This window comes from Macaca nemestrina, chromosome 3, assembly GCF_043159975.1.
Source record: "Macaca nemestrina isolate mMacNem1 chromosome 3, mMacNem.hap1, whole genome shotgun sequence".
Taxonomy (NCBI): domain Eukaryota; kingdom Metazoa; phylum Chordata; class Mammalia; order Primates; family Cercopithecidae; genus Macaca; species Macaca nemestrina.
Window position 1 is genome coordinate 33,731,288 of NC_092127.1, and position 25,193 is coordinate 33,756,480.

General features: G+C 39.4%; 1 protein-coding gene across 1 annotated transcript in view; it reads left to right on the forward strand.

Moving 5' to 3' along the window:
* Positions 1-3,218: 3,218 nt before the first annotated feature.
* The window catches only part of LOC105488616 (cathepsin O), a 31,145-nt gene continuing 9,170 nt past the window's right edge, over positions 3,219-25,193 (forward strand). Inside the window, exons 1-5 of the mRNA XM_011752839.2 lie at positions 3,219-3,410; positions 13,803-13,911; positions 14,620-14,759; positions 17,484-17,651; positions 19,531-19,652. Coding sequence (XP_011751141.2) covers positions 3,285-3,410; positions 13,803-13,911; positions 14,620-14,759; positions 17,484-17,651; positions 19,531-19,652 — 665 coding nt within the window. The 5' untranslated portion in view covers positions 3,219-3,284. The remainder of the gene's footprint in view (positions 3,411-13,802; positions 13,912-14,619; positions 14,760-17,483; positions 17,652-19,530; positions 19,653-25,193) is intronic.

The following is a 25,193-nucleotide window of genomic DNA, read 5'->3' on the forward strand; positions in this document are numbered from 1 at the left end:
GGGATAAAAACAACAGTAAATATTGATATGTGTATCATAAAGGTTGAGAGGCATTTGTGAAAATGGTTAGTCCTGGAGTATTTTCACACATAAAGAAATGACTGCGTTTGTTACTGAGCTTGTAATGTCCAACATGAGGTTGTGGTAGTGGGCCTCCAAGATGGCACCTGACTACCCCACCCTATGTCAGCTCCACCTCTCATATCTTACCAAACTGGCTCTGTGTAACCAATGGCAGAAGAGATGATATGTTTCAAGATAAGGTTATAAAAAGACACTGCTACTCCCACCTCAGTCATTTCCTGGTCCACTGTCTCAATTTCTCCAGTCACTTGTTCTGCAGGAACAAAGAGCAGTCTGGAAAAGCCCAGCCTTCTGATAAGATCCTGAGAATTTTGTCCAAAGGCCTAAGAGGAACTGAGGACTCCCGCTAACAGTCACATGAGCTTGAAATTGAATCCTTTAACCCTGGGAAACCTTCAGAGAATTGCAGCCATATGCAACAGCTTGTCTGCGACCTCCTGAGACACTTTGAGCTAGAACCACCCAGATAAGCTGCTCCTGCCAGGTCCACAGAAACTGTATAAGAAAAATTCATATGTTTACGATGCTAAGTTTGAGGGTTATATTTTATGTGGTAACAGATATCTAATACAGAGTTGAAGGAAGTTCCATGTGCTATTCTGCAAATTTGATGAAAAAAGTACATCTCCACATATACATGTAATTTGTAGTGTTTATTCTAAGAATTAGCACATACTTGCCACCTTCACTTTTCAAGACACTTTTCAAAAACTTTGTTTTACTATGTAATAGATGATTCTGATCTCCCTTTTAACTGACCCAAAATTCTTTACAATCTGCGTGCTTCTTATTTATCTCATATTCTACTCTCCTCCCATCCTCTTTTTTTTCCTTTACTCGATCCATGCTGACTTCTTTTACGTTTCTGGAACATGCCAAGCAAACTTCCATCTCAAGGCCTTAGTGTTGACAATTCTCTCTATCTTAGCTTCTCTTTCCCTGCATATCTGAATATCCATGTGGGTCACTTTCTTCTCCTTCAAAGCTTTGCTCAAAAGTCTCCTCATCAGTGAGGACAGTATTAAACAGCTTATTTAAAATAGCAATACCACCCCTCAAACTCATGACTCTCCTTATCTGGATTTATTGTCCTTTAACACATGTACAGTTTGAGCATCTCTAATCCAAACACCCAAAATGCTCCAAAATCTATAACTTATTGAGTATCGACATGACGCCACACCTAGAAAATTCCACACCTGACTTCTTGTGGTGGTTCATAGTCAAAACGCATTCTAAAAAACTTTGTTTTATGCATAAAATTATCTAAAATAGTAAAATTACCTTCAGGATATGTGCATCAGTGTATATGAAACACAAATGAATTTCGTATTTAGACTTGGGTCTCATCGCCAAGAGATCTCATTATGTATATGCAAATATTCCAAAATCTGGAGGAAAAAAGTCTGAAATCTGAAACACTTCCAGTCCCAGGTATTGTGGATAAGGGATCCTCCACCTGTAGTAATTTTATTGTGGCTCTTCCCTCACTGAAATACCAGCTCCAGGAGGGTGGGGCTTTTCATCTCTTTAGTCACTTATGCACTTGTTGTGTCCTGATGACTTAGAACAATGCCTGACACTTAGGAAGTACTCAATAAATATTTGTTGATGTAAATCCATTGAAATACCAGCCCCATAAGGATGGGGATTTTCATCTCTTTAGTCACTTATGCACTTACTTGATAAATTCTCATTACCTAGAACAATGCCTGACACTTAGCAGGTACTCAACAAATACTTGATGAGAGCTCATGAAGTGAGTTTAGTTCAAGTGGTTTTTTACAATAGCAATTATCCTACAGGAAGGATGACTGCCTATATTTAAATTTCCTGACTCAGTAGGTTGTCAATAAACGGGGACTATGATCTGAAAGCAAACCTCAGTTGAAAAAGAAAAGCATGTGCTTGTATGAGTTACAAGAAAGGGCTAAGTGCAAAAGAACTGCTGAGGTTAACATGAACATTGTTCTGTAAACTTATGGTTTAAATAAAATCTTTATCACCACACTTTCCAAGAGCAATATATCTTATCATGGATGTACATAAAAAACTCTCGTGTCTTTCCTCTTAATACCCAGAACATTATTTTTATTTTATTTTTATTTTTATTACCGATTTTGCATCAGAGAATATTGTAACTCACTGCACCTAGGTAAAAACTAAAGACATAAATCTGATGTTAGTTCTAAAAATCCACAAGGGTAATGATATGAATTTCAGAGACATGGAAGCCTTGTTCAGAATAGATTATAACAGAAAGGCTCAATAGAGTCAGGTTCATGAGTGTGTGACCTGTTCAGAAGTGGGTGCTTAGAAGGATCATGGCTTGGGTTAATGCTCTGCTGCTACCGTCTTGAAATCCTTAACAATTTAGAAACAAATGAACTTCATTTTCAGTTTACACGGGGCCCTGAAAATTATGTACCTGGCTCTATCTTCCTTTGTAAATGGAGAAACAGACTCCAAGAGTTTTGAAACTGCCAGAATAATAGATCCAAAAATTGTGTAGGCTTTTCACAACTGTACAATTTTGTTACGTATTTATAAACATCTGCTGAATGGATGACTATGTATTGTACCTCCTCACTTCAGAACCAGGTCTTGAACTTAGGGATTGTGGCAAGAAGGAACAAGGCACGTCCCGGGGGCTCACAGGGCAGGCCAGGTGGCTCACACTTGTGATCCCAGCGCTTTGGGAGGCCAAGGCGGGCGGATCACTAGAGGCCAGGAGTTCGAGACCGGCCCGGGCAATACGACAAGCTCCTATCTCTACTAAAAATACAAAAACAGCCTGGCGTGGTGGCATGCGCCTGTAGTCCCAGCTACTCTGGAGGCTGAGGCAGGAGGATCACTTGAACTTGGGAGGTCGAGGCTGCAGTGAGCCCTGATCTCAACACACAAAGAATGACTCTCGGGCTTCTTTTTTTTCTAATGGATGGAGGTAAAACCTCGAAAGCCCATGGTCAAGTGCCTGATTCTTCCAAAAACAAAAACAAAAAACTAGCCTCAATGAGGAGGTCCATAGCCTCCAGCTAACCAGATTTTCAGTCACAGTGCACCGGGGACCTAAAAAAGGGTCAATCTCAGCACCATGCACTCCACCGGGTTCCTTCCGCCCCTCGAGCCCAGGATGGGAGGAGCCGAGGAACCGAAAGAGAAAACAGGCCGCGCAGGCCGCGGAGGAGCCGGGCGCCTTAATGGAGCTCTGGACGCTGCTGTGGCTGCTGTGGCTTCTGTGCCGGGGCGGCGGCGATGCGGACTCCCACGCCCCCTTCACCCCGACCTGGCAGCGGAGCCGCGAGCATGAGGCCGCCGCCTTCCGGGTACCGAGCGCGCGCCTCCCCGGGTCTGTCCCTGCTCCCCCACTTCCTGTCCCGGGTCTGGGCTGCGGAAGAGGGCCCCCGAGAGGCGACCCTGCTAGTGGGCACCCGTGGCTCTGCGATGCGTCTGGGGCACTGAGCTGCGTGTGCAAAAACCAGGTTCTCTCTCCCCTCCCCTTGTGCCATGTTGTCGCTCCCCCATGCCTTTGCTCACCAAACGATTTGATTTTCCAGAAAAGATTTGTCGCTATGAATTTTTGGGACGCACCCAAATGAATAAATAGATACGTCCAAAGTGTTCTTGGTGGGAAGAAGCACCCCCTTTTAGCAATCCCCTCGATCGTTGCCACTGGCTTCCAAAGATCCTTTATTTCTCATTTATGAGAACCAGAAACAGGGAGCAGCCTGTTGGTGGAAGGAACCTGTCGTTTTTTTCCTCCCGAGGAGGGCGCTAGTGATCAGAAGTTAGAGACAAAGAGCCTGCCTTTAGCCTGGTTAAAGAATCCTGATGGTTAATGATTCTCCTTAAACTAACGCACCACCTTAAAAGTTCTTCCTGCCTTGTTGGAGACTGAGTTGGAGAAAAGAGAAACATTTAATTTCCTTTTCTTATTATTATGAAAAACCTTTTATAATAAATGCTTAGATTTGAGTCTAGCATGAAATATCTGGAAGGGACCGGTTAGCTGAGCACAAATAATGATTTTCCTGAAAGCAAGGAGACTGCAAGAGATGCCGCTTTCGTGCTTGCCTCACTATGTTCTAGATATCTGATACCATTTAACACGTTTTTAAATTCGTGAAAGATGCCATTATCATGATTTAATTTATTAGAAAAGAACATTCATTCTGAATCAAACGTAAGTCTGAGTTCAGTAATATTGCTCAAGAGAGTGTATCTTTTTTCCTGGTGTTTGTTGGAATTTCTCACAGGATTTCATAGCTAAGCTCTTCCCCCCACCCCCCCGCCCCGGGAAAGCCCCAGTGTTTAGGAAGGCCAGCCTTCCCTGATTCTGTCCACTCTTACGTTTCGTCCAAACCGAGATGTGTACTGTTATCTCCACTTTATTATTCTTGAGTTCAGTTCTGGTTTTCAAAACCAGAAGTCCTCTTACTCTTTCAAGAACAAAATTCTGGCCTGTATTCTACCCTTATTCTGAACTTAGGTTCGTTTTCCTGGTAAATCAAACCCATTAGGGGAAAAGTCAGTCTCACCTTTATTGATAACATATTCATTTGCTACATAAATAAACACACTGTCAGGCTCCTAAAAATTAGTATTTCAGGACAAAGCTCAAAGGGCTAGACTTATAAATATATTTTAACGGTTATTTAGATTTTAGATAATTTGTAAATATATATGTATATAATTTATGTAGTGACTCATACTGGTCCTGTAAAGAGGCTATACCCAGATGAACATCTAGAAAATGTAACTTTTCTCAGGAGAAATACAAAGATCCAGGTTGAAAGATGGAAAGTTGGAAGTGGAGGAGGATGGAATTATGAAGACACTTAGTACATTTTAAAAACCTTGGGTTAAGAAATACCGAAAACGTTTTCAAAGCAATTGCTTCCTGTAGGAATTTTCTTCATGAGAGGGATACACAGAAAGGAGAACAGTGAGGCTTCAAAGCACAGTTGCTGGAAACTGAACATCTCTTGATGCTTAGTTGGACTTTATTCAAGAATGCTTTAAAACCGATTTTCTACCTTAGCGGTCCCCAATCTTTTTGGCACTAGGGACCGATTTCACAGAAGACAGTATTTCCGTGGACAGTGGGGGTGGAGGAGGGAAGTAGGGGGATGGATGGTTTTGGGATGAAACTCTTTCATCTCAGATCATCAGACATTAGTTAGATTAGTTAGGGGATTGCTGTTTGGACTTGGGATAGAGAGCTGGACACAGGGAAAGGTGGAAAGGGTCCTGCCTCCTTGGTAACCATGAAACTTCTTGTTGAAATCAAGTGAATTCATTGGTGAATTGATTACACAGGGTTTTGCAGCTGAAGATCTGGTTCAAGAAAGTCCTTGATTAATTAGTAACGTCTTTCATGATCATGGGTTTAGAGAATGGTGAAGGTTTTTAATTTGTTTTAATCTTAGCCTTAGATAGTTTTGTAAGTTTCCTGGGAATGCACCTTACATGAAAGTTAAGTTAGTCCATGACTTTCCCACAGAATATTATATTCTGTTCAGTGAAACCTAGACTCCTCTATGGTTTATTATGGGATGCCTCACAAGATACCTGACTTTGGATGACACCCCTTGTCTCTGCGCTTTCACTACTTTAGAAACTTCTAGTGCTCAGGAAGCTCTTAACTGTTGGATTCAGCCTACTACTTTCCTTTGTGCCAAAACCTAGGTTTGCCCTCATATTTACTGATACTCATTATTTTACCACAGATCATTTGGCATTCTTATCCTTTGGGAGGCGAAGACCCAATATTGGATCCAATAAAAGTTTGATACTGTCACTTTAGAATAGTATCTATGCCAAAGCACATGTGATTTTACATAAAATTTCAGAAGCTTCACCTTAAGACCAGTTGCCATAATGACACAGGTTATATTATTATGAGATTATACATTTAGGAATGTTTATTTATGTGTAAATAGATGGCCGTAGCATCTTTATAACAAGTGATCCTAACTAATGAGCCACTTATATTGCTTGCCATAATCAGTCCCTTGAAATCTGGAATTAGGTCCTCCAAATAGGCTTTATCCAAGAAAACTTTAAAACCTATTTTCTACCTCAGTGGTCCCCAAACTTTTTGGCACCAGGGATTGGTTTCATGGAAGACAGTTTTTCCACGGACTGGGGTGTGGGGGTGGGGTGAGAAGGATGCGGATGATTTCAGGATGAAGCTGTTCCACCCCAGATCATCAAGCATAGATTCACATAAGGATGGAGCAAACTAGATCCCTCACATGCGCTGTTCCCAGTAGGGTTTGTGCTCCTATGATAATCTAATGCTGCTGCTGATCTGACAGAAGGTGGAGCTCAGGTGGTAATGCTCGCTCGCAGGCCTCTCACCACCTGCTGTGCAGCCCGGTCCTTAACAGGCCACAGACCAGTACTGGTCCATGGCCAAGGGGTTTGAGACCCATGTTCTACCTTATATAAAGATAAAAACATGAATTTGATGTTAGATAATGTTGTTCTGCAGACTTTTTCTGACAATTTTCACTTAAAGTATACATTGGCTAAATGGAAACATAAACTTAAAATCATAGATTATAATTCATTCATTCATTCGTTCATTCATCTTCCCATACATTCATCCAATACTTTATTTAATTTCTATTGTGTCTAAAGAACTGGTCTGGCTTTTCTGAGGGGTACAGTGGAGAATAAGACATGTGCTATGCTCTAAGAAATGTACACAAAAAATGACTATCATTATGTTTAAACATTGTATTATCCATTTTCCTGTAAATAGAAAGAAGAATATAAACACTTATACACTAGAGAAATAGATTCTCCCAAGTAGTTCACAAAAGAATGTATTTTTAATTCAACCTTTTTGTGTGCATGCTTACACAAATACTGACTACACAGTTCTTATCATACATAGTAAATATATATCTGCATTATGTTTATACAGAGTTCAGTACACTGTATAGAAAATACTTTGTCTAAGAAACTTTTCAAAAGTGATTTATAAAAATGTATCCTTTAAAAAGCTTTTATTGTTCTAATCCAGGGCTTCTCAACAGTGGCACTATTGACATTTGAGAATGGATAGTGATTTGGTGTGGGGGGCCTTCCTCTTCATTGTAGGGTGAATAGCAGCATGCATGGGCTCTATGCACCAGATGCCAGTGGCATCCCACCAGTGTAACAATCCCCAGTATGACAAATGAGGGACAAAATTATCCTCAGTTAGAATCACTGATCTAAAGTTTACAACTCCTAAGTCTTCCAAGAAATTCTCAGCAATGCTTTAATATTGTATAAAAATATTTTACCTTTTTGCTCATCCTCAGATTTACTGCAATTTCCAGAAACTAAAGCACTCCCAAGGAGAACATTTTAAATCTATGTGTACAATTTATGATTTATCCTATGAAACTTCAAAATCTGCAAATGAAAGTTGTTAAAAGTCTGAGTAATGGAATGCAAGACAAACAGTGAGTTTAAAGTGCCGAAGATAAAGTGATCTTCCGAAGTACCTTAGGCATCTCTGATAATTTCAATATAAAACTCATCCCATGGATACATGGGATTCACTGTAAGGGAATACACACATCATTGCATATGTTGATAAGGGCAAATAAATCATCATGATTAGTGGAAGGAAACCTAGATATCAATGGGGAAAAAATAATAGATGTTCACTGCCTTTTCAGCTGATAAAACAGACATGAAGTCCCTTAAAGTTTATGTCCCTTCGGTGGATTTCTTGCAGGCCAAATAACTATACCCCTCCACCAAATACTAGTTGTGTGACCTTAGGCAAATCATGTATCTGTTTCTCAGATTTTTTCATATGTGAAGAGCGGGTAATGTTAGCAATTACCTTTATACAGGACTAAGTTAATTCATATAAAACACTTGGAATGAATACTTGCATTCAATTTAACAATCCTTTCAACCTTTTGTATTTAGTGCATTCAGTGGCCAAGAGCTTTCTTTGTAGAGAAATGAAAACAGTTTGCTCGTAAAGGATTCGCTTAGTCCTTTAGAAACAGTTGAGTACATGCAAGAAGAAAATACATGATTCTATTTATTCTTACTTAGTGGCAGTCTGTGAGAAAGATTTCACAGACTTTTCCCCTCAGGGAAGTAGATTAAGGAAATGTCTGAGAACCCCTCAAGCCACCCTCCATGGGTTTCTGCTCTTAGATCATTTTGAACATGACCATTTTCCTCTTAACTTACCCTAACCCGAGCATTGTCTAAGACTGTGGTTACCCACAGCTGGAAAGGTAAGAGGGCCAATATGCCTGAGATTGCTGGAAGGACTTTCTGATCCTATAAGAAAAATGTTGGTTTCCAAGGAATTTGAAAACTGCAGCCTCACCTCCTCATGAGACTGGTTCAAGTCTCTTGTCAATAGTTATTCTGTTTTATGATCAGACTGAACCCATCCTCTGTTGTTTGGCCTTGCTGGGATGCTTCATGACTGACTACTCTGCAGTTCTTATCAACCTCCTTTAGTGTAGTTATGAAGCATCCTAGCTAGGTTAACAGGCAGGAAATTAGAATATGGAAGACACTGCTTAGAAACATATTACATTTAAATCACAGTTCAAATATGTGATCACCTCCAGTGCACGTGTGCACACACACACACACAAAGGCAGCTTTAAGAGATTCTACCTCTTAGAAGGATGGCTGCTAGAAGTCATAATAAGGATAGCTTTAGGGACAGAGTCTTACAGGGACAGGGTCCTAGGTATAAAGTTGAGAGGTTCTACCTGTAATAAATAGAGATTTAGTAGCACAAGGTCTACCAATGCCCAAGGGACACGTTTTTCCTGGTTTTATAATCAGGATAATTTCCTCAAGCTCTTAGGTTCTGAGTTACCTTCTGTTCGGGAATCTGGTATCTCCCTTTGTAACTCATTCAATTAAACACATTTAACAACAACAATAACAACAAAAAGGTGAAGGTAGTTATTTTTCACCAAATCTGTTCAAAGACTGTTCTGACTTACCAGCTCTAATTTTTCTCATGTAAGATCTAATTTTTAAACATCTGCACTTTTCAAAAGCATCAATGAGATGTTTCCTATGTATTCATCAAAACTTTACGTTTTTCCTCTCATAAATGAAGTGAAGGTTCAGGTCTTTAATATTCTATATGACTTTAGAGACGGCTACTCTAAATGTGCTCACTATCATATCCTCTGTTGAGAACATCTGCTCACTGATCCTTTACCTACCGGAGGATGTTGGATGTAATGAGCAGCAAGGGCCTCATACAAACTCTCAGTATGTGATGCTTCTATGAAATCTTTAATAGCTAGAATCAAGAGAGACCGGAAAAGTCACTTAAGAGAATTGATAATTCAAGAAATAAAATATAGGGCTTTTTAAATTTTAAATGATGCGAAACCCAGGTTAGTCAGCTTGCTAAGTGTATAGCAAATAAAAGAATAAATAAATGAGAATAAATATTCTTGGATATACTGATAGTATTATTTTACCATGAAAGCAACAGATTGCTTTCAATAGATAATATTGATCCTCATTTCTAATGCCATGAGAAATATTTGCTCCAAGTGAATCTGAAAGTATGGTCTTTGAGCGCCATTTCTATAATCCAAATACTCTGTTTAAAAGAAAAGGAAGATAGAGGATGAGAATATTTTAACTGAGCATTTATTTTGCCAGTCTGTAATATGTGTTTTGCAATTATTATTTTATTTAATCCTTACATTCTGCCAGATCAGTATTACTCCATTTGTTGATTGAAATAAAGCTCAGAGAGGTTGAGTATATAGCCAAAAGTTGCACAGCAATGGTAAGACATTTCAAATTGTTGCAAAATTAAAAAGAGGCCGGGCGTGGTGACTTATGCCTGTAATCCTAGCACTTTGGGAGGCTGAGGCAGGCAGATCACGAGGTCAGGAGATTGAGACCATCCTGCGTAACACGGTGAAACTCCATCTCTACCAAAAAAAAAAAAAAATACAAAAAAATTAGCCGGGCGTGGTGGCAGGCGCCTGTAGTCCCAGCTACTCAGGAGGCTGAGGCGGGAGAATGGCGTGAACCCGGGAGGCGGAGCTTGCAGTGAGCGGAGATCGCGCCACTGCACTCCAGCCTGCGCTACAGAGCCAGACTCCATCTCAAAATAATAACAACAACAATAATAATAATAATAATTATTATTATGCTGTGTTCAGAAGCCGCCAGGAAAGTACTTTTAATGTTATTAATGGTTTTGCAAAATCAAAACAAGTGGGTAGGGATTAGTGGTAGGGAGAAGAGGAAGCAGAGCATTTAGTGGTTTAGAGTATTTTGCTCTTGGCAAGAAGTCCACAATTCGTATAAAGATTGAGTAGCCCTGACATGGGCTATGGAGAGCTGTGAAAAGACAGGAGTCATTACACCGGAATGGCAAATGGAATTATTTTAGAAGTTGTCTCCTGGTTGAACAAGTGGAAGACAGCAACATTTTCAGAAGTCCTGCAGATACTGGTGCTGCTGACATAAATCAAAGAACAGTATATCAAGTGATAACAAATAGAAAATATATGTGGAGATATTTGGCTTTTCAAACACATGGCACAAGACCAAAACCAAGTAACTGTTACTGGAATCATCATTGAAAAATAGGGACATAAATATATAAAATAAATAAATAATGTATTAGTTTATTTCATTATTAAATTAGTGTTATTATAACTGCTTCACAACCAGAACACCTAAACTTTGGATGGTGAAATGACACTCATAAGGCAACACAAAAATTAAGAGAAGTACAGGGGAATTCCCTGACAACGATATATATACGTTTGTTTCATCTGGCATTTGCCAACTTGAGTGGCAATATATTGTTTTACTCGTAGATGTCACAAATGATCTAGTAAGATAAACTTGCATTAGCTCTCCAACTAAATAGAGTATATGGCTCAACTACTGCCTCACCTCGCAGACACAGGTGTAGAACGAAAACGTATAGCATTGCCTACAATCAAGAGTCTAAAATGCATTCCTAGAATTAGATTTTCTTAATTAAACAATTTGTGTAATTTTAAGGATCTCCAAAGGGTGTACCAGCCTGTACCTCATGTGCATGCATGTGTGTGTGTGTGGTGTATTCCTTTTTGGTTCTGCTAATATGATGTACCATACTGATGATTGATTTTGAAATTTTAAACCAACCTAGCATTTCTGAATAAACTTCACTTGGTCACAATGTATTGTCGTTTACATATATTGCTAGATTTGGTTTGCTATGAAGGATTTTGCATCTACAGCATATTTATGAGGGATACTGGTATGTAGTTCTATTTTATTTAGATATATTTTTCTGTTAGAATCAGGGTAACACTGTTCTTATTTAAGTTGCAGCTTGTTCCCTTCTTCTTGACTTTCTCAAAGGATAATATTGGTATTACTTCTTTCTTCATTGTATAAAGTTCACCAAAAAACCATCTGGGCCTGAAGTTTTCTTTGTGAGTGTTTTCACTTACAAATTTAATGCCTTTAGCTGATAAAAGGCTGCTCAAATTTTCTGTTTCTCCTTTCATCTTTGGCAATCTGTGCCTTTCAAAAAGTTTGTCCATATTGTACAGTTTGCCAAGTTATTGTCATAAAGTTGTCAAAATATTATTCTTCTAATGCCTGAAGCATCTGTAATCATGGCTCTTCTTTCATTTCTAATATTGGTAAATTGGTTATTCATGTCTTCTCATTCTTTTTTTTTTTTTTTTTTTTTTTTTTTTGAGTTGGAGACTTGCTCTGTCATCCAGGTTGGAGTGCGGTGGTGTGATCTCAGCTCACTGCAACCTCCGCCTCCTGGCTTCAAATGATTTTCCTGCCTCAGCCCCCTGAGTAGCTGGGATTACAGGCATGAACCACCACGCCCAGCTAATTTTTGTATTTTTAGTAGAGACAGGCTTTCACCATGTTGGTGAGGCTGGTCTCAAACTCCTGACCTCAGGTAATCCACCCACCTCGGCCTCCCAGAGTGCTGGGATTACAGGCGTGAGCCACCGCGCCCAGCCTTTTTTTCTTTTTTCTTTTTTTTTAAATCAATCACAGGAGCAATTTCTGTGAACGAATAGGGAGAGGTCCAGGTAGAGCTATCTGATTGCAATGTAATTCTAACCCTGAGTGAAGGAAAAAGGGAAAGAAGGTTGGGGAAGAGTTCCATGCTGTCTCATAGTCCAAGGAAAGTTTGGTTTGGCAAGGTCATCAGGGAGTCATTAATCAAAAACCAGCTTTCAGGGGAGTCCCATTAGTCCCCCAAATAGCAAGCCTTAGCATTCAGTCATGAGCTAGGTGTAGCCCATAAGAACTGTGGCTTCCCTTGGTGTGATCATGGAGATTCAACTAGCAGCAACTAAACTCCCTATAGAATGAAGGCTGAGAGGCATTCTCATGGCTGCCACATTCTCTCCTGTGCATTCTTAACATCCTGCATTCTCAGTGCCTTCCTGACTACTCCAGCTCACAAAGATGGCCAGGCGGTACTTACTGATTGAATGAATCCTCTGCATTCCTTAGCAGTTAATAATTTCTGGCTTACATTTGTCATTTGCCATATACAGAATTACTTTGTATTCTAGTTCTATTTTTACGTTTATATATCCAGGTTATATTGAAAGCCTTGCTTTGTCAAGATTATTTTTAAGTACCTCAAAAACTTTATTAATTTGTTGATTAGCAATCTTCCTAGGTATGCACAGAAGGAAAAAAAAATAAGATTATGACAAGTTCCAGAAATAATTTACTTAAAAATAAACAGCTTAAAGTTGTTAAGGGCATGATATGGAAAATGTCACTTATCTACTTATTCACCAACAAATACTTATCAAGGATTTATTGAGTGCCAGGCATGTGCTATGTGAGGGTATCACTGTAAGGAATAAGGCATATAAGGAGTCATCATTTTGCTTAGAGGTTTTTGAGACAGACATACAATAAACACAGAAGTACATAGACAAATACTTAGAAGCACTAGGGTTGAAAAGGTACCAAATTGATAGCCCCCTGAAATTTTATTTATTCTACGTAATTGGTTAGTATTACGAAACTGAAGCATGTTTATATAAAAGATAAGCTTAAGATAAATTATCACAAAATTCAAAGTTCAGAAATCAGTAAATAATGGTCACATTTCCCCTCCAGATAGAGAAACCAGGCTGTCTTCAAATATTTCCAGAATTGCATCTGTCACAGAGCCGTTGTGCCCTACATGAGATAGAGATATCTATAAAGCTTTAATAAAATCAGATTGATTTATTAATTTATTTACTCAGTCTGTTTTTCATGCTTCATTACTTAGTTCTGGGAAACACAAAGGTGAAGAGGACATATTCCATATTCATAATTGTTTAACCACATGAGTGAATGTCTATAGGTGACAATTTGCTTCTAGTGTCCAGTGTTTATTTGCAGTCTATTTCTTTTTTCCCACTATGTCAATACTTTAATAGCTGTATATGGAATGCTTGCAACAAGCCTGGTGATGGGGAATTATAAATGAATAAAATACACTTTTCTCAGCCTCAAAAAATGCCTGAAATTAGATAATAATTCTAATAGAAAATGTTTATGAATTTCCTATGGATATCTTATACAACTTTACATTGTAGTCTGAAGGAAATCAACCTTTAACTTTATAATGGAAAAATATCTCCAAGTTAGTTATACACAATTTACGTTGGAAAACTAACATAGTAGATATGAAATAGTTTTTGTTTTTCTTCTAGGAAAGCCTTAATAGACATAGATACTTGAATTCTTTATCTCCCGGTGAAAACTCCACCGCCTTCTATGGAATAAATCAGTTTTCCTATTTGTTTCCTGAAGAGTTTAAAGGTATGGTGCGATGGTACTATTTGAGTGATTCCCTGATTTTAATTTGCTTGCTTAACTTTTGATAAATATTTAATTGTAAATCTAATAAATTGAGTAATAGTTAACATTTATTAACTATTTACCTACTAAGTGTCAGGCATGTACCATGTGCTCACATAAGAAAATAAATTCATGGCCACTGTCTTCTAATTACTGCTTAAGAAATGAATATTATAATTATGCACATTTCCATGTGGCTCTTAAGGGTAATTGTCTAATCACTTCTGCAGTTTTCTAGTGCTATTTCTGTTCAGGGCACACATGGTTCCATGGGTTATGATAGAAAAAAATGATGTCAATTATACTTATTTTTATTGTTGACCTGGCTTTATCAAACAAGTCATTTTATGTGTCAACTCCAGCCTTATTGTAGGAATTCTCTTTTGTAGTTTTTAATGAATGCATTTTATATTATAGAAAAGCACAAAGGAAAAATCTAAAATAGCAGGTCTACTAGAAGGCTACTGTTTCTTCTTTAAAAGTTCCTCCCAAAGAATCCCAAGGATATAATAGAATATAATATCGGTTGTCTTTTAATATAATATTGGTTGTCTCTCTGTAATGTAATGTAATATTGGTTGTCTTTATATATAACAAATATATATTACATATAATATGATGCATTGTAATATAATATTGGTTGTCTTTTCATTTTATGTTTCTGCTCAGCCATTTATTTAAGAAGCAAACCTTCCAAGTTTCCCAGATACTCAGCAGAAGTACATAGGTCCATCCCCAATGTGTCTTGGCCATTAAGATTTGACTGGCGGGACAAGCATGTTGTGACACAAGTGAGAAACCAGCAGACGGTAAGTTTAAATCCCTCTTCTTTTCTAATCATCTAAGCATTGAAAGGCAGCTTTGATGTCAAATTTAATCAAACTTGTAATGGAACCCATCATTTCTCCAGGAAAATCACATCTAAGTCATCCAAAATGACAATGAAAGGAGAATCTCTAGAGGAATGAGAGGCAAATGTTAAAGCCCTGACTTTTATTCCTGAAGCTGTGTCCTCTTACTAATTGTTATTGCCACCAACACAGTAACTCAGGGATACTTCCCAGTAGCTGTATCACAGATACCAAGCTTTCTTTACAATAGCAGATGGAAGACTGGAGAAGATAAGCATGAGCATTAAAGGCTTAAATGGTTCAAGAAAAAAAAAGTGAAAAAGTAAAATGAAAATGGATAAATTTACCAACAGTGTGACTGAATCTCCTGGGTTCTCAAGCCTCATCTTGCAAGCTCTATCAGAAAACCTGCCCCCATCTTCACAGGATCATATGCCTTTGAATCCGTGGGTCTTTATAAAAGTATAGTCAGTAGTCAGTTCAGCCATAACGTGACACATATATTCCAGAAAATCACCATCTATGCGGAATTGAGCAGTAACATGACAGGGATTATGGGAGAAATGAGGTTAGGTCACGCTACCTAGGAACTTAATCAATGACCTATTTTTTAAAAGACAGAAAGCTAATAGACACGTAGCACAGTTTAAACATGCTTACTGATTAAGAAATACATAAATACTGTAATGAATATAGCAATTGACCTTGAAAAAAGACTCAAAGTTTGCTGAGGACATGGGAGTTGGAAGGGCTGCAGCTTGTGAGTTATTCTGAAGTGGTGGAAGGAGGTGCCTTTGAAATAGGAAGGAAAGTGGTAAGAGCAGTTGTGGGTGGGAATGACCTATAATGCGTAGTGAACCCACCTAGCCGGCAGATGTTTGAGGGGTGCGTGCATGCTTTGCTGACATCCCCTACCTGTCTGCACCCCTCACTGTTGGCATAGGGAATACCTGCCAACTAGGGAAAGTCAAACCCGTAACGAGAGGTGGATAGTCTCAATTTGTCTGCAGTGGAAACCTCAACAGATCATTCAGCCTTCCCTCGTATGGAAAGTGTTTCTGTCCCAGCAGTTTCTCAGTCAATGTCTAGTTAGAATGATTTTTGCTTCTCAGATTCTATCTTCATTTTTGTACATTAAGTTTTACCACCGAATCATTTGCTTTATTACTGGATTTGTAATAACATGTGAATTAGACATAAATAGAATCCTTTCAAAAATGGTCCACAGTGTATTAAAGAGGGAACTTTTAATTAGGGATCTTTAATTAAAGGAATATTCGAGAGACTTTTTTTTTTTAAGCAGGAACTGCCCTTGTGGCTTGACTAAAACTGGCTATAGGGGTGGTGTCAGCAGCTTGTATTCACCTTTTTTCTTTTTCTTTTTTTGTTTTTTTGAGATAGAGTCTCGCTCTGTCACCCAGGCTGGAGCGCAGTGGTGTGATCTCGGCTCACTGCAACCTCCACCTCCCAGGTTCAAGCGATTGTCCTGCCTCAGCCTCCTGAGTAGCCGGGATTACAGGTGCGCCCCACCATGCCCAGCTAATTTTTGTATTTTTAGTAGAAACGGGGTTTCACCATGTTGGTCAGGCTCGTCTTGAACTCCTGACCTCCTGATCTGCCTCCCAAAGTGCTGGGATTACAGGCGTGAGCCACCCTGTGTTCACCTTTGTTGAAGTTTGGAGACCCTGCTGTATAGTGAGTGTTTTTACTATGCCATCGGCACGAGAGATATAACCTTTAAAAGAGCACTTAAAGCCATAAAGTTGCTCAAAATGTAACTCTGCAAAGATATCCAATTGTCATTCCTTTTTTTTTTTTTTTTTTGATCTAACTCTGCCACACATGGCCCTCTGGTTATGTCAGGTTCATCCAATCTCAAATCTACTCTCCTCTGCCTTCTCTGTGGATCCTTCTTCCTTTTACGGGATCCTATGATCCCTGATTTCATTCCCTCTGTCTCCTCTCTTTCTTTCAGGACTAGTTCTTTTATTCTTTTGTTCTAGTTTGTTAAGTGAAAGCAAGTTAATAGATCCACTATCAGCATGATCGGCAGCCAATACTGGAGTAATGACTAATATGGGTTTATATCCTTAGGACGTTTCATGTGCATCCACTATAAGCATACTTAATAGGGTATCTTTATAGCCTAAAAAGTAATTCATTAATATTTATTAATTCTCTTATCTCCATCAGCTATAATGAGCACAACATACATCTTTCCCCTCCTCACCCTTAGGATGGAAGTGGTATATGACCATGGAAGCAGAGTGTCCTGAAAAAAGCAAGGGGGATGGAAGGATGGAGTGGGAGTCAGCACACGCTCTCCAGCAGAAAAGCCACCTACAAAGAGAAGTCACATATTCAGTGAACTGAATAGTCTTTTAGAAGATCATCAGTTAGCCCAAGTATTTCCTCAGTCTCTAAAAATTCACCCTTACCTTGCATTGCCAAATTTAGAATAGTAATAATGCTGACAACATGAACTAATAATTAAATGATGCTCAGAAGAGACTTTTGGTTTTCTCTTTTTTTCAATTTAAAAATCTAGAGGATAGGCATATATATTGTGTAGGTTTCCAGAATCTGGAAACCTTACTTGATTCGGTAACTTGTTATATTTAGAGATGTTGGTAAGTTGATTTAAACCCTATAAATACTACCCCTTTTTCTATTTTTAAACAGTGTGGAGGATGCTGGGCCTTCAGCGTGGTGGGGGCAGTGGAATCTGCATATGCAATAAAAGGGAAGCCCCTGGAAGACCTAAGTGTCCAGCAGGTCATTGACTGTTCGTATACTAATTATGGCTGCAATGGAGGCTCTACTCTCAATGCTTTGAACTGGTTAAACAAGGTGACTAGTCTCTCAGCCTTTTAAACTCTTTATTTCCTTTTTTGCTTGTTTACTGTGTGTTCAAAATTCAGACAGTTTGTTCGCATATATTAAATAATGTTTCCATGCTCAGAAATGTAGATGATCGAAGTTTGAAGTAATTAATCAGAATATTTAAAAAGAATCATTTCTAGGCAAAGCAATTGTCAAGAAATCAAAAGGGGAAAATTCTGAAGTCTGTCTTCAGAGAAATATTTATATTTATTTCTTGACATTTCTTAGTATATACATGCTTTTTTTGCAGATCTGAATATCTCATAATTCCCAGAAAGTTGAGAATATATGATTTTTTTTATTTTCATGGAATTTCTGAATGTTAAGGTTAAAAGGGAATTAGAAACGAACTAATCTTTTACCTCTTTTTTTTTTTTTTTTTTTTTTTTGAGACAGCATCTCACTCTGTCACCCAGGCTGGAGTACACTGGTGCAATCTTGGCTCATTGCAATCTCTGCTTCCCGGGTTCAAGCAATTCTGCTGCCTCAGCCTCCTGAGTAGCTAGGACTACAGGTGACCATTACCACACTCAGCTAATTTTTTGGTGGTTTTTTTTGTTTGTTTTGTTTTGTTTTGTTTTTTTAGTAGAGATGTGGTTTCATCATATTGGCCAGGCTGATCTCAAACTCCTGACCTTGTGATCCACCTGCCTCAGCCTCCCAAAGTACTGGGATTACAGGTATGAGCCACCGTGCCCAGCCTGTATCTCTTTTTATAGATGAAGAAATGAAGCCTGAGAGGTGAGATCATGTTGCCAAGTCAGGAGCTGAGATGGAGTTGTACCTTTATTCCCCGGCCTCTCACAGTAGGGTTTGCTCAGTATACCCCAGTGTCCCTCAGTGTTCTTAGGACTTGCCCTGACAGTGTCCCAGATCCGATATCAACTGCATGAAATTTGCCAATAAGGGTGCTGTTGGGTTCTCTAAAACGTCATCAAGCCAGAGTTTCCCAAACCTGAATTCTCTTCCATTATCCATTGGTTGCATTTTTAATCACGTATTCCAGGAGCTGCTCTGTACACACTGTAGACAGCAATGAATTATGAGTCTCCTCCCTTTCATTAGCCTAGCATTCAAAAAGGGAGGATTTTGTGCAGATAACTATGAAGTATTTGACACATGCTATATGAATGGCATAAAAGTGAAGTGACAGAAAGAATGCTTGGCTTACCCATTGCCTGTGTATAAACCACCGAATGGAGTCTGAAGGACTTGGCAGAACCAGAAGCACTGGGAGGAAAGTGAGCTGTCCTATAGCACCGTCAGGAGAAAGATGACAAGATTGTTATTAGATCCATGGAGGATCTACAAAAGGATGCTGTAAGATACAGAGAAGTAAGGGAGAAGGAAAGATATTGACTCCAAATGTCTAGGCTATCCAGAACAAGGTGCTTATTCTGGATAGATTTAATTTATAATGTTAAAAGCCCAAAGTATAGGCTGGGCAAAATGCCTCACGCCTATAATCCCAGTATTTCGGGAGGCCAAGGCAGGTGGATTTGTTGAGTCCAGGAGTTTAAGACCAGCCTGGGCAACAGAGTGAGACCCCGTATTTACAAAAAATACAAAAAATTAGCCTGGTGTGGTGGCTCATACCTGTAGTCACAGCTACTGGGGAGACGGAGCCCAGGAGGTGGAGGTTGCAGTGAGACAAGATCGAGCCACTGCACTCCAGCCTGAACAACAGAACAAGACTCTGTCTCAAGAAAGAAAAGCGAAAGAATGCAAAGTATATGCACATGATGGAGGTGTGTGAAACTGAATCTGTTTTGACACAGTGAAGTAAGTTCTATTTGATTTACAAAACAATTGACAGTAAACATTTTCAGTGATTGTTTTCTTTTAGATGCAAGTAAAACTGGTGAAAGATTCAGAATATCCTTTTAAAGCACAAAATGGTCTGTGCCATTACTTTTCTGGTTCACATTCTGGATTTTCAATCAAAGGTTATTCTGCATATGACTTCAGGTAAATGTCTTATTGTATTATGTTTTTCTTTATATATTTTAAATTTATGATCTGTTGACTAGTTAATAATTTGATTGAAGGCATCAGTGCATACTCTTAATCGTTGTAAAACCTACTTTTTACTAGAAAGAGTAGCAATTACAATGAAATGTTGTAAATGTTGTTTCTTAATTATAATCTACTTAATTTTCCAAGTGTCATTGCAATAGAAATGAAAAATTTAAATTCTGTTTAAGGAATAATTTATATGTATATTTATTTGTTATGTTTTATATTTTATTATACTTATAAATTATTGGTGCATAATTTATATTTATATTTATCACCTTCATCTTATCAAATTTAGGTGTTATAATACCATTAGCATATTTCAGTCTTAATGGTGAGTCCATCCAGAATTGCTTTGTGCGGCTAATATCATACAGGCTACGTATCAGGAAGCATATTTTAAATACCATTTATGTTCTTTGCATTTTTCAAGACATCAGCCATTTGAAAAATATAACACAAAAATTCAGATTAGAAACAAGAGGGAAGCGTATATTACTGAAGATAAATTATGTAGCATACACTATAAGCATGATGGGAATGTAGGGATAGATAAAGACAGGCTGAGGGAAAGGACTTGTGTTGAGATTGAAGGGCAAGATAACTTTGGATAGTTTGGGGGGAAACAATCATTAAAAATGCTTTAAAAACACATGAAAAACACAGAGCTGGCTGGAGACTCATCATGACCATTTGATAGAGTTCATGGGTGAAAAGTACAAAGGGAGACCCAACCAACTCCCGGCTTCATTAAGAAAATATATGATGGGAACTTTGCAGTCTTTTGAAACAGAGAAAACAGAGGAACTAAATTAAATTTGGATAAGGTAACAGAATGCCCTATGACTTACTGGTCATATATAAAATATAAAAGAATCCCTTGATCCAGATGGTATCTACCCAGGGGATCTGAAAGAAATCAAGGGTGAAATTGCATCCTTGAACAAAATGTACCCGTTTAAATGAGCATAAGTGTGCCAGAGAACTGGCAGGTTGTCAACACAACTCTGGTCTGCAACAAGGGTCCTCAGGGTGACCCTAGGAACCATGTACCAGGCAGCCTTAATTCCACAGCTGGCAGGCTACGTAGGACTTATAATGAAATGTTCAGGGTCACTGAGTACCTTGGTCAACATTTCCTTTGGGGGTAAAGGTAATGTGCTTTCTAAAATGAGAAAGTATGCCCTATAAACTGTGACTTCCTTGAGAGTATAAGGGAAGGATGTGTACAAGAAAAAACTAGATTTACAAAATATCATTAAAAGGGATTAAGGGAATCCCTTGTCATGGTAGGAAATTGAAGAATAATAGGCATTAGTCTGAATTAAGGGAAAGAGAGAATGCAGGAGTTATTGGCATTGGGCCTTTGATTAGGAAGGAAGAGGTCCCAGTCAAAATCTCTTGTTTATATTGAAGATTAAACTCTAACAATACAATGCTAAGCTGATAGCATTTGACTGCAGGAAGATCTTTCTTTGATTTATGTATTCATTCAGATATTTACTGACTTTTTTTTAAGTTCAGGGAATTTGGCAAAGAACAAAACAGACAAAAACCTTGTCCTCATTAGTAATTGAGACAGACAATCAACGAAAAATAAAAATGCATATGGCATGTTAACTGTAATAATTTCCAAAGAGAACAAAAGAAAACAGTGGGAGGAAGAGGAAATATCTGGTGGTAGGGGGAGTGTACAATTTGAGAAAGGGTTGCCTAGCAGGGTCTCACTCACTGAAAAGGTTATGTTCAAGTGAAGACGTGGAGAAGTGTGTGGACTTAACCACACAGATATCTGGGGGAAAATTGTTCCAAGCAGAGAGGCTGTAAATGCAAAGATCATGAAGCAGAAACATGTCTCGCATGTTAGAACAATAATGAAGCCACTGTGGCTGCAGTGTGGAGAAAAAAGACAAGACTAGTAGGAGATGAGGTTATACTGTCCCTGTATTAGTCTGTTTTCATACTGCTGATAAAGACATACCCAAGACTGGGAAGAAAAAGAGGTTTAATTGGACTTACAGTTCCACATGGCTGAGAAGCCCTCAGAATCATGGCGGGAGGCAAAAGGCACTTCTTATGTGGTAGCAGCAAGAGGAAATGAGGAAGAAGCAAAAGCAGAATCCCCTGATAAACCCATAAGATCTTGTGAGACTTATTCACTGTCACGAGAATAGCATGGGAAAGACCAGCCCCCATGAATTCAATTACCTCCCTCTGGGTCCCTCCACAACATATGGGAATTCTGGGAGATACAATTCAAGTTGAGACTTGGGTGGGGGCACAGTCAAACCATATCATTCCATCCCTGGCCCCTCCAAATCTCATGTCCTCACACTTCAAAACCAATCATGCCTTCCCAACAGTCCCCCAAAGTCTTAACTCATTTCAGCATTAACCCAAAAGTCCACAGTCCAAAGTGTCATCTGAGAAAAGAGAAGTCCCTTGTGCCTATGAGCCTGTAAAATCAAAAGCAAGCTAATTACTTCCTAGATACAATAGGGATACAGGTACTGGGTAAATACAGCCATTCCAAGTGGGAGAAATTGGCCAAAACAATGGGGTTACAGGGCCCATGCAATGCCAAAATCCAGCAGGCAGTCAAATTTTGAAGTTCCAAAATGATCTCCTTTGATTCCAGATCTCACATCCAGGTCATGCTGATGCAAGATGTGGGTTCCCATGGTCTTGGGCAGCTCTGCCTCTGTGCGTTGCAGGGTACAGCCTCCCTCCTGGCTGCTTTCATGGTCTGGCATTGAGTGGCTGCGGCTTTTCCAGGTGCATGGTGCAAGCTGTCAGTGGATCTACCATTCTGGGGACTGGAGGACAGTGGCCCTCTTCTCACAACTCCCGTGGGACTCTTTCGGGGTCAGACACCGCACGTTTTTCTTCTGCACTGCCCAAGCAGAGGTTTTTATGAAGGCCCTGCTCCTGCAGCAAACTTTTGCCGGTGCATCCAGGCATTTCCGTACATCTTCTGAAATCTAGGTGGAGGTTCCCAAATCTCAGTTCTTGGCTTCTGTGCACCCACAGACTCAACCCCAAATGGAAGCTGCCAAGGCCACATCCTGAGCTCTATGTTGGCCCCTTTGAGCCATGGCTGGAGCATCTGGGACACAGGGCACTAAGTCCCTAGGCTGCACACAGCTTGAGGACCCTGGGCCTAGCCCACGAAACCACATTTTCCTTCTGGGCCTCCAGGCCTGTGATGGGAGGGGCTGCCATGAAGGTGTCTGACATAACCTGAAGACATTTTCCCCGTGATCTTGGGGATCAACATTAGGCTCCTTGCTACTTATGCAAATTTCTGCAGCTGGCTTGAATTTCTCCTCAAAAAATGGGTTTTTCTTTTCTACTGCATCATCAGGTTGCAAATTTTCTGAACTTTTATGGTCTTTTTATGTTTCCCTTTTAAAATGGAATGCTTTTAACAGCACCCAAGTCACCTTTTGAATGCTTTGCTGCTTAGAAATTTCTTCCACCAGATACCCTAAATCATCTCTCCCAAGTTCAAAGTTCCACAAATCTCTATGGCAGTGGCAAAATGCTGCCAGTCTATTTCCTAAAGCATAACAAGAGTCACCTTTGCTCCATTTCCCACAAGTTTCTTATCTCCATCTGAAACCACCTCAGCTTGGACCTAATTATTGTCCATATCACTATTGGCATTTTGGGCAAAGCCATTCAACAAGTCTCTAGGAAGTTCCAAACTTTCCCACATTTTCCTTCTTCTTCTGAGCCCTTGAAATTGTTCCAGCCCTCTGCCTATTACCCAGTTCGAAAGTCCCTTCCACATTTTCGGGTATCTTTCCAGCAATGCCCCACTCTACTAAGACCAAGTTACTGTATTAGTCCATTTTCATGCTGCTGATAAAGACATACCCAAGACTGGGAAGAAAAAGAGATTTAATTGGACTTACAGTTCCACATGACTGGGGAGACCATAGAATCATGGTGAGAGGTGAAAGGCACTTCTTACACTTCTTACATGGCAGTGGCAAGAGAAATTGAGGAAGAAGCAAAGGCAGACACTCCTGATGAAACCATCAGATCTCATGAGACTTATTCACTATCACGAGAATAGCACTGGAAAGACTGGCCCCCATGATTGAATTACCTCACCCTGGCTTCCTCCCACAGCACGTAGGAATTCTGGGAGATACAGTTCAATTTGAGACTTGGGTGGAGACACAGCCAAACCATATCAGTCCCCAGGCAGTAGCAGCCTTAGAACAGGGTATTAGAAGAATGGCCTTGGAGATGAGAGATGAGGGATATGTATAGATTCATACCCCAAACAGAGGGTAAAGCCCTACACAGTTTTTTATTGGAGAGGAGATAAGAGAGAAGGGAGTCTAGGAGGATTCCCGGCCTTTTGATCTGAATGACTGAAAAATAGAATTGCCATTAATGAAATTTGAAAGTCTAAGACAGGAACAGATTTAGAAGGAAACAGCAAGAGTTCAGTTGGAACACCTAGGAAGTGATCCCAGGAAAGATTGGTAGTGGGGTGGGAAAATGAGAGAACCAGGGCAGCAGGGTTTCCTGATTAAGCCAGTTAGTGCTGTGGCTAACCTCGTGCTTAGTCCTGCTGGGGAACTCTGGCGGCCAGGGTAAAATGTACACTTCAGTGCCATCCCACCCAAATTGATGATTGTTGTCTTCCCTGGTTCATTAGTTGAGGGTGCAGCTGGGGATAGAGATGGGGACTGGGCTTGCTTTCTGGGCTCTAGGAGGAAAACAGCTCAGGGAAAGGGCTGCAGGATCTCATTGTTGCAAGTTGGGTGAGTGTGCATTGCATTGGTGACACCCTGAGGATGTGGGAAGGTCTTCCAAAGCATTTGCCCTAACTGGGCACAAGACCTGGTCCTTTGTACTTCAATATATTGTTTCCATATAAGATGGATGCCTGAGACTCAGGGAGGGCCATACAGCTCATAAACTGTGGAGTCTGATGAGAACTAGTCGTATCTGTTCAACTCTAAAGCTTGTGTTTTTACTCCCAACACTATTGGTAAGGTCATGAGGTCTTAGGTTTTCAGCCAAACACTCTTTAAAACATTGTGCAGAACCCGAACACATCTAAGAAGGGAAAAAAATCCTCTAAAACATAAAAATATAATCTAATTTTAAAGCAAAATGATCCCCAGGGTTCTTCATGAATTTTTATCAGACCCCAGAAATTTCAGAACTCAAACTAGAATATTAGAATGACTATGTAAATAAACAAAAACTGTAGGAACCTACTACATATAACAATAGTCAGAAAAATTCAGACACAGTGTAACGCACTGAATTCTAGGGAAGATGAGATGGAAATCTACATCATGAAGTGTCGGTAAGAGGTCAGACTTGCCTTCATTGCCGCATCTTGATGACAATAAAATTTAGGAAAATTCTTTGAAGACTGTAGGTTTTGGAAATTATTAATCTGTGAAATGAATAGTAAACTCATGGAATCAATGTTTGATAATATAGCCATTATCAACAATGTAC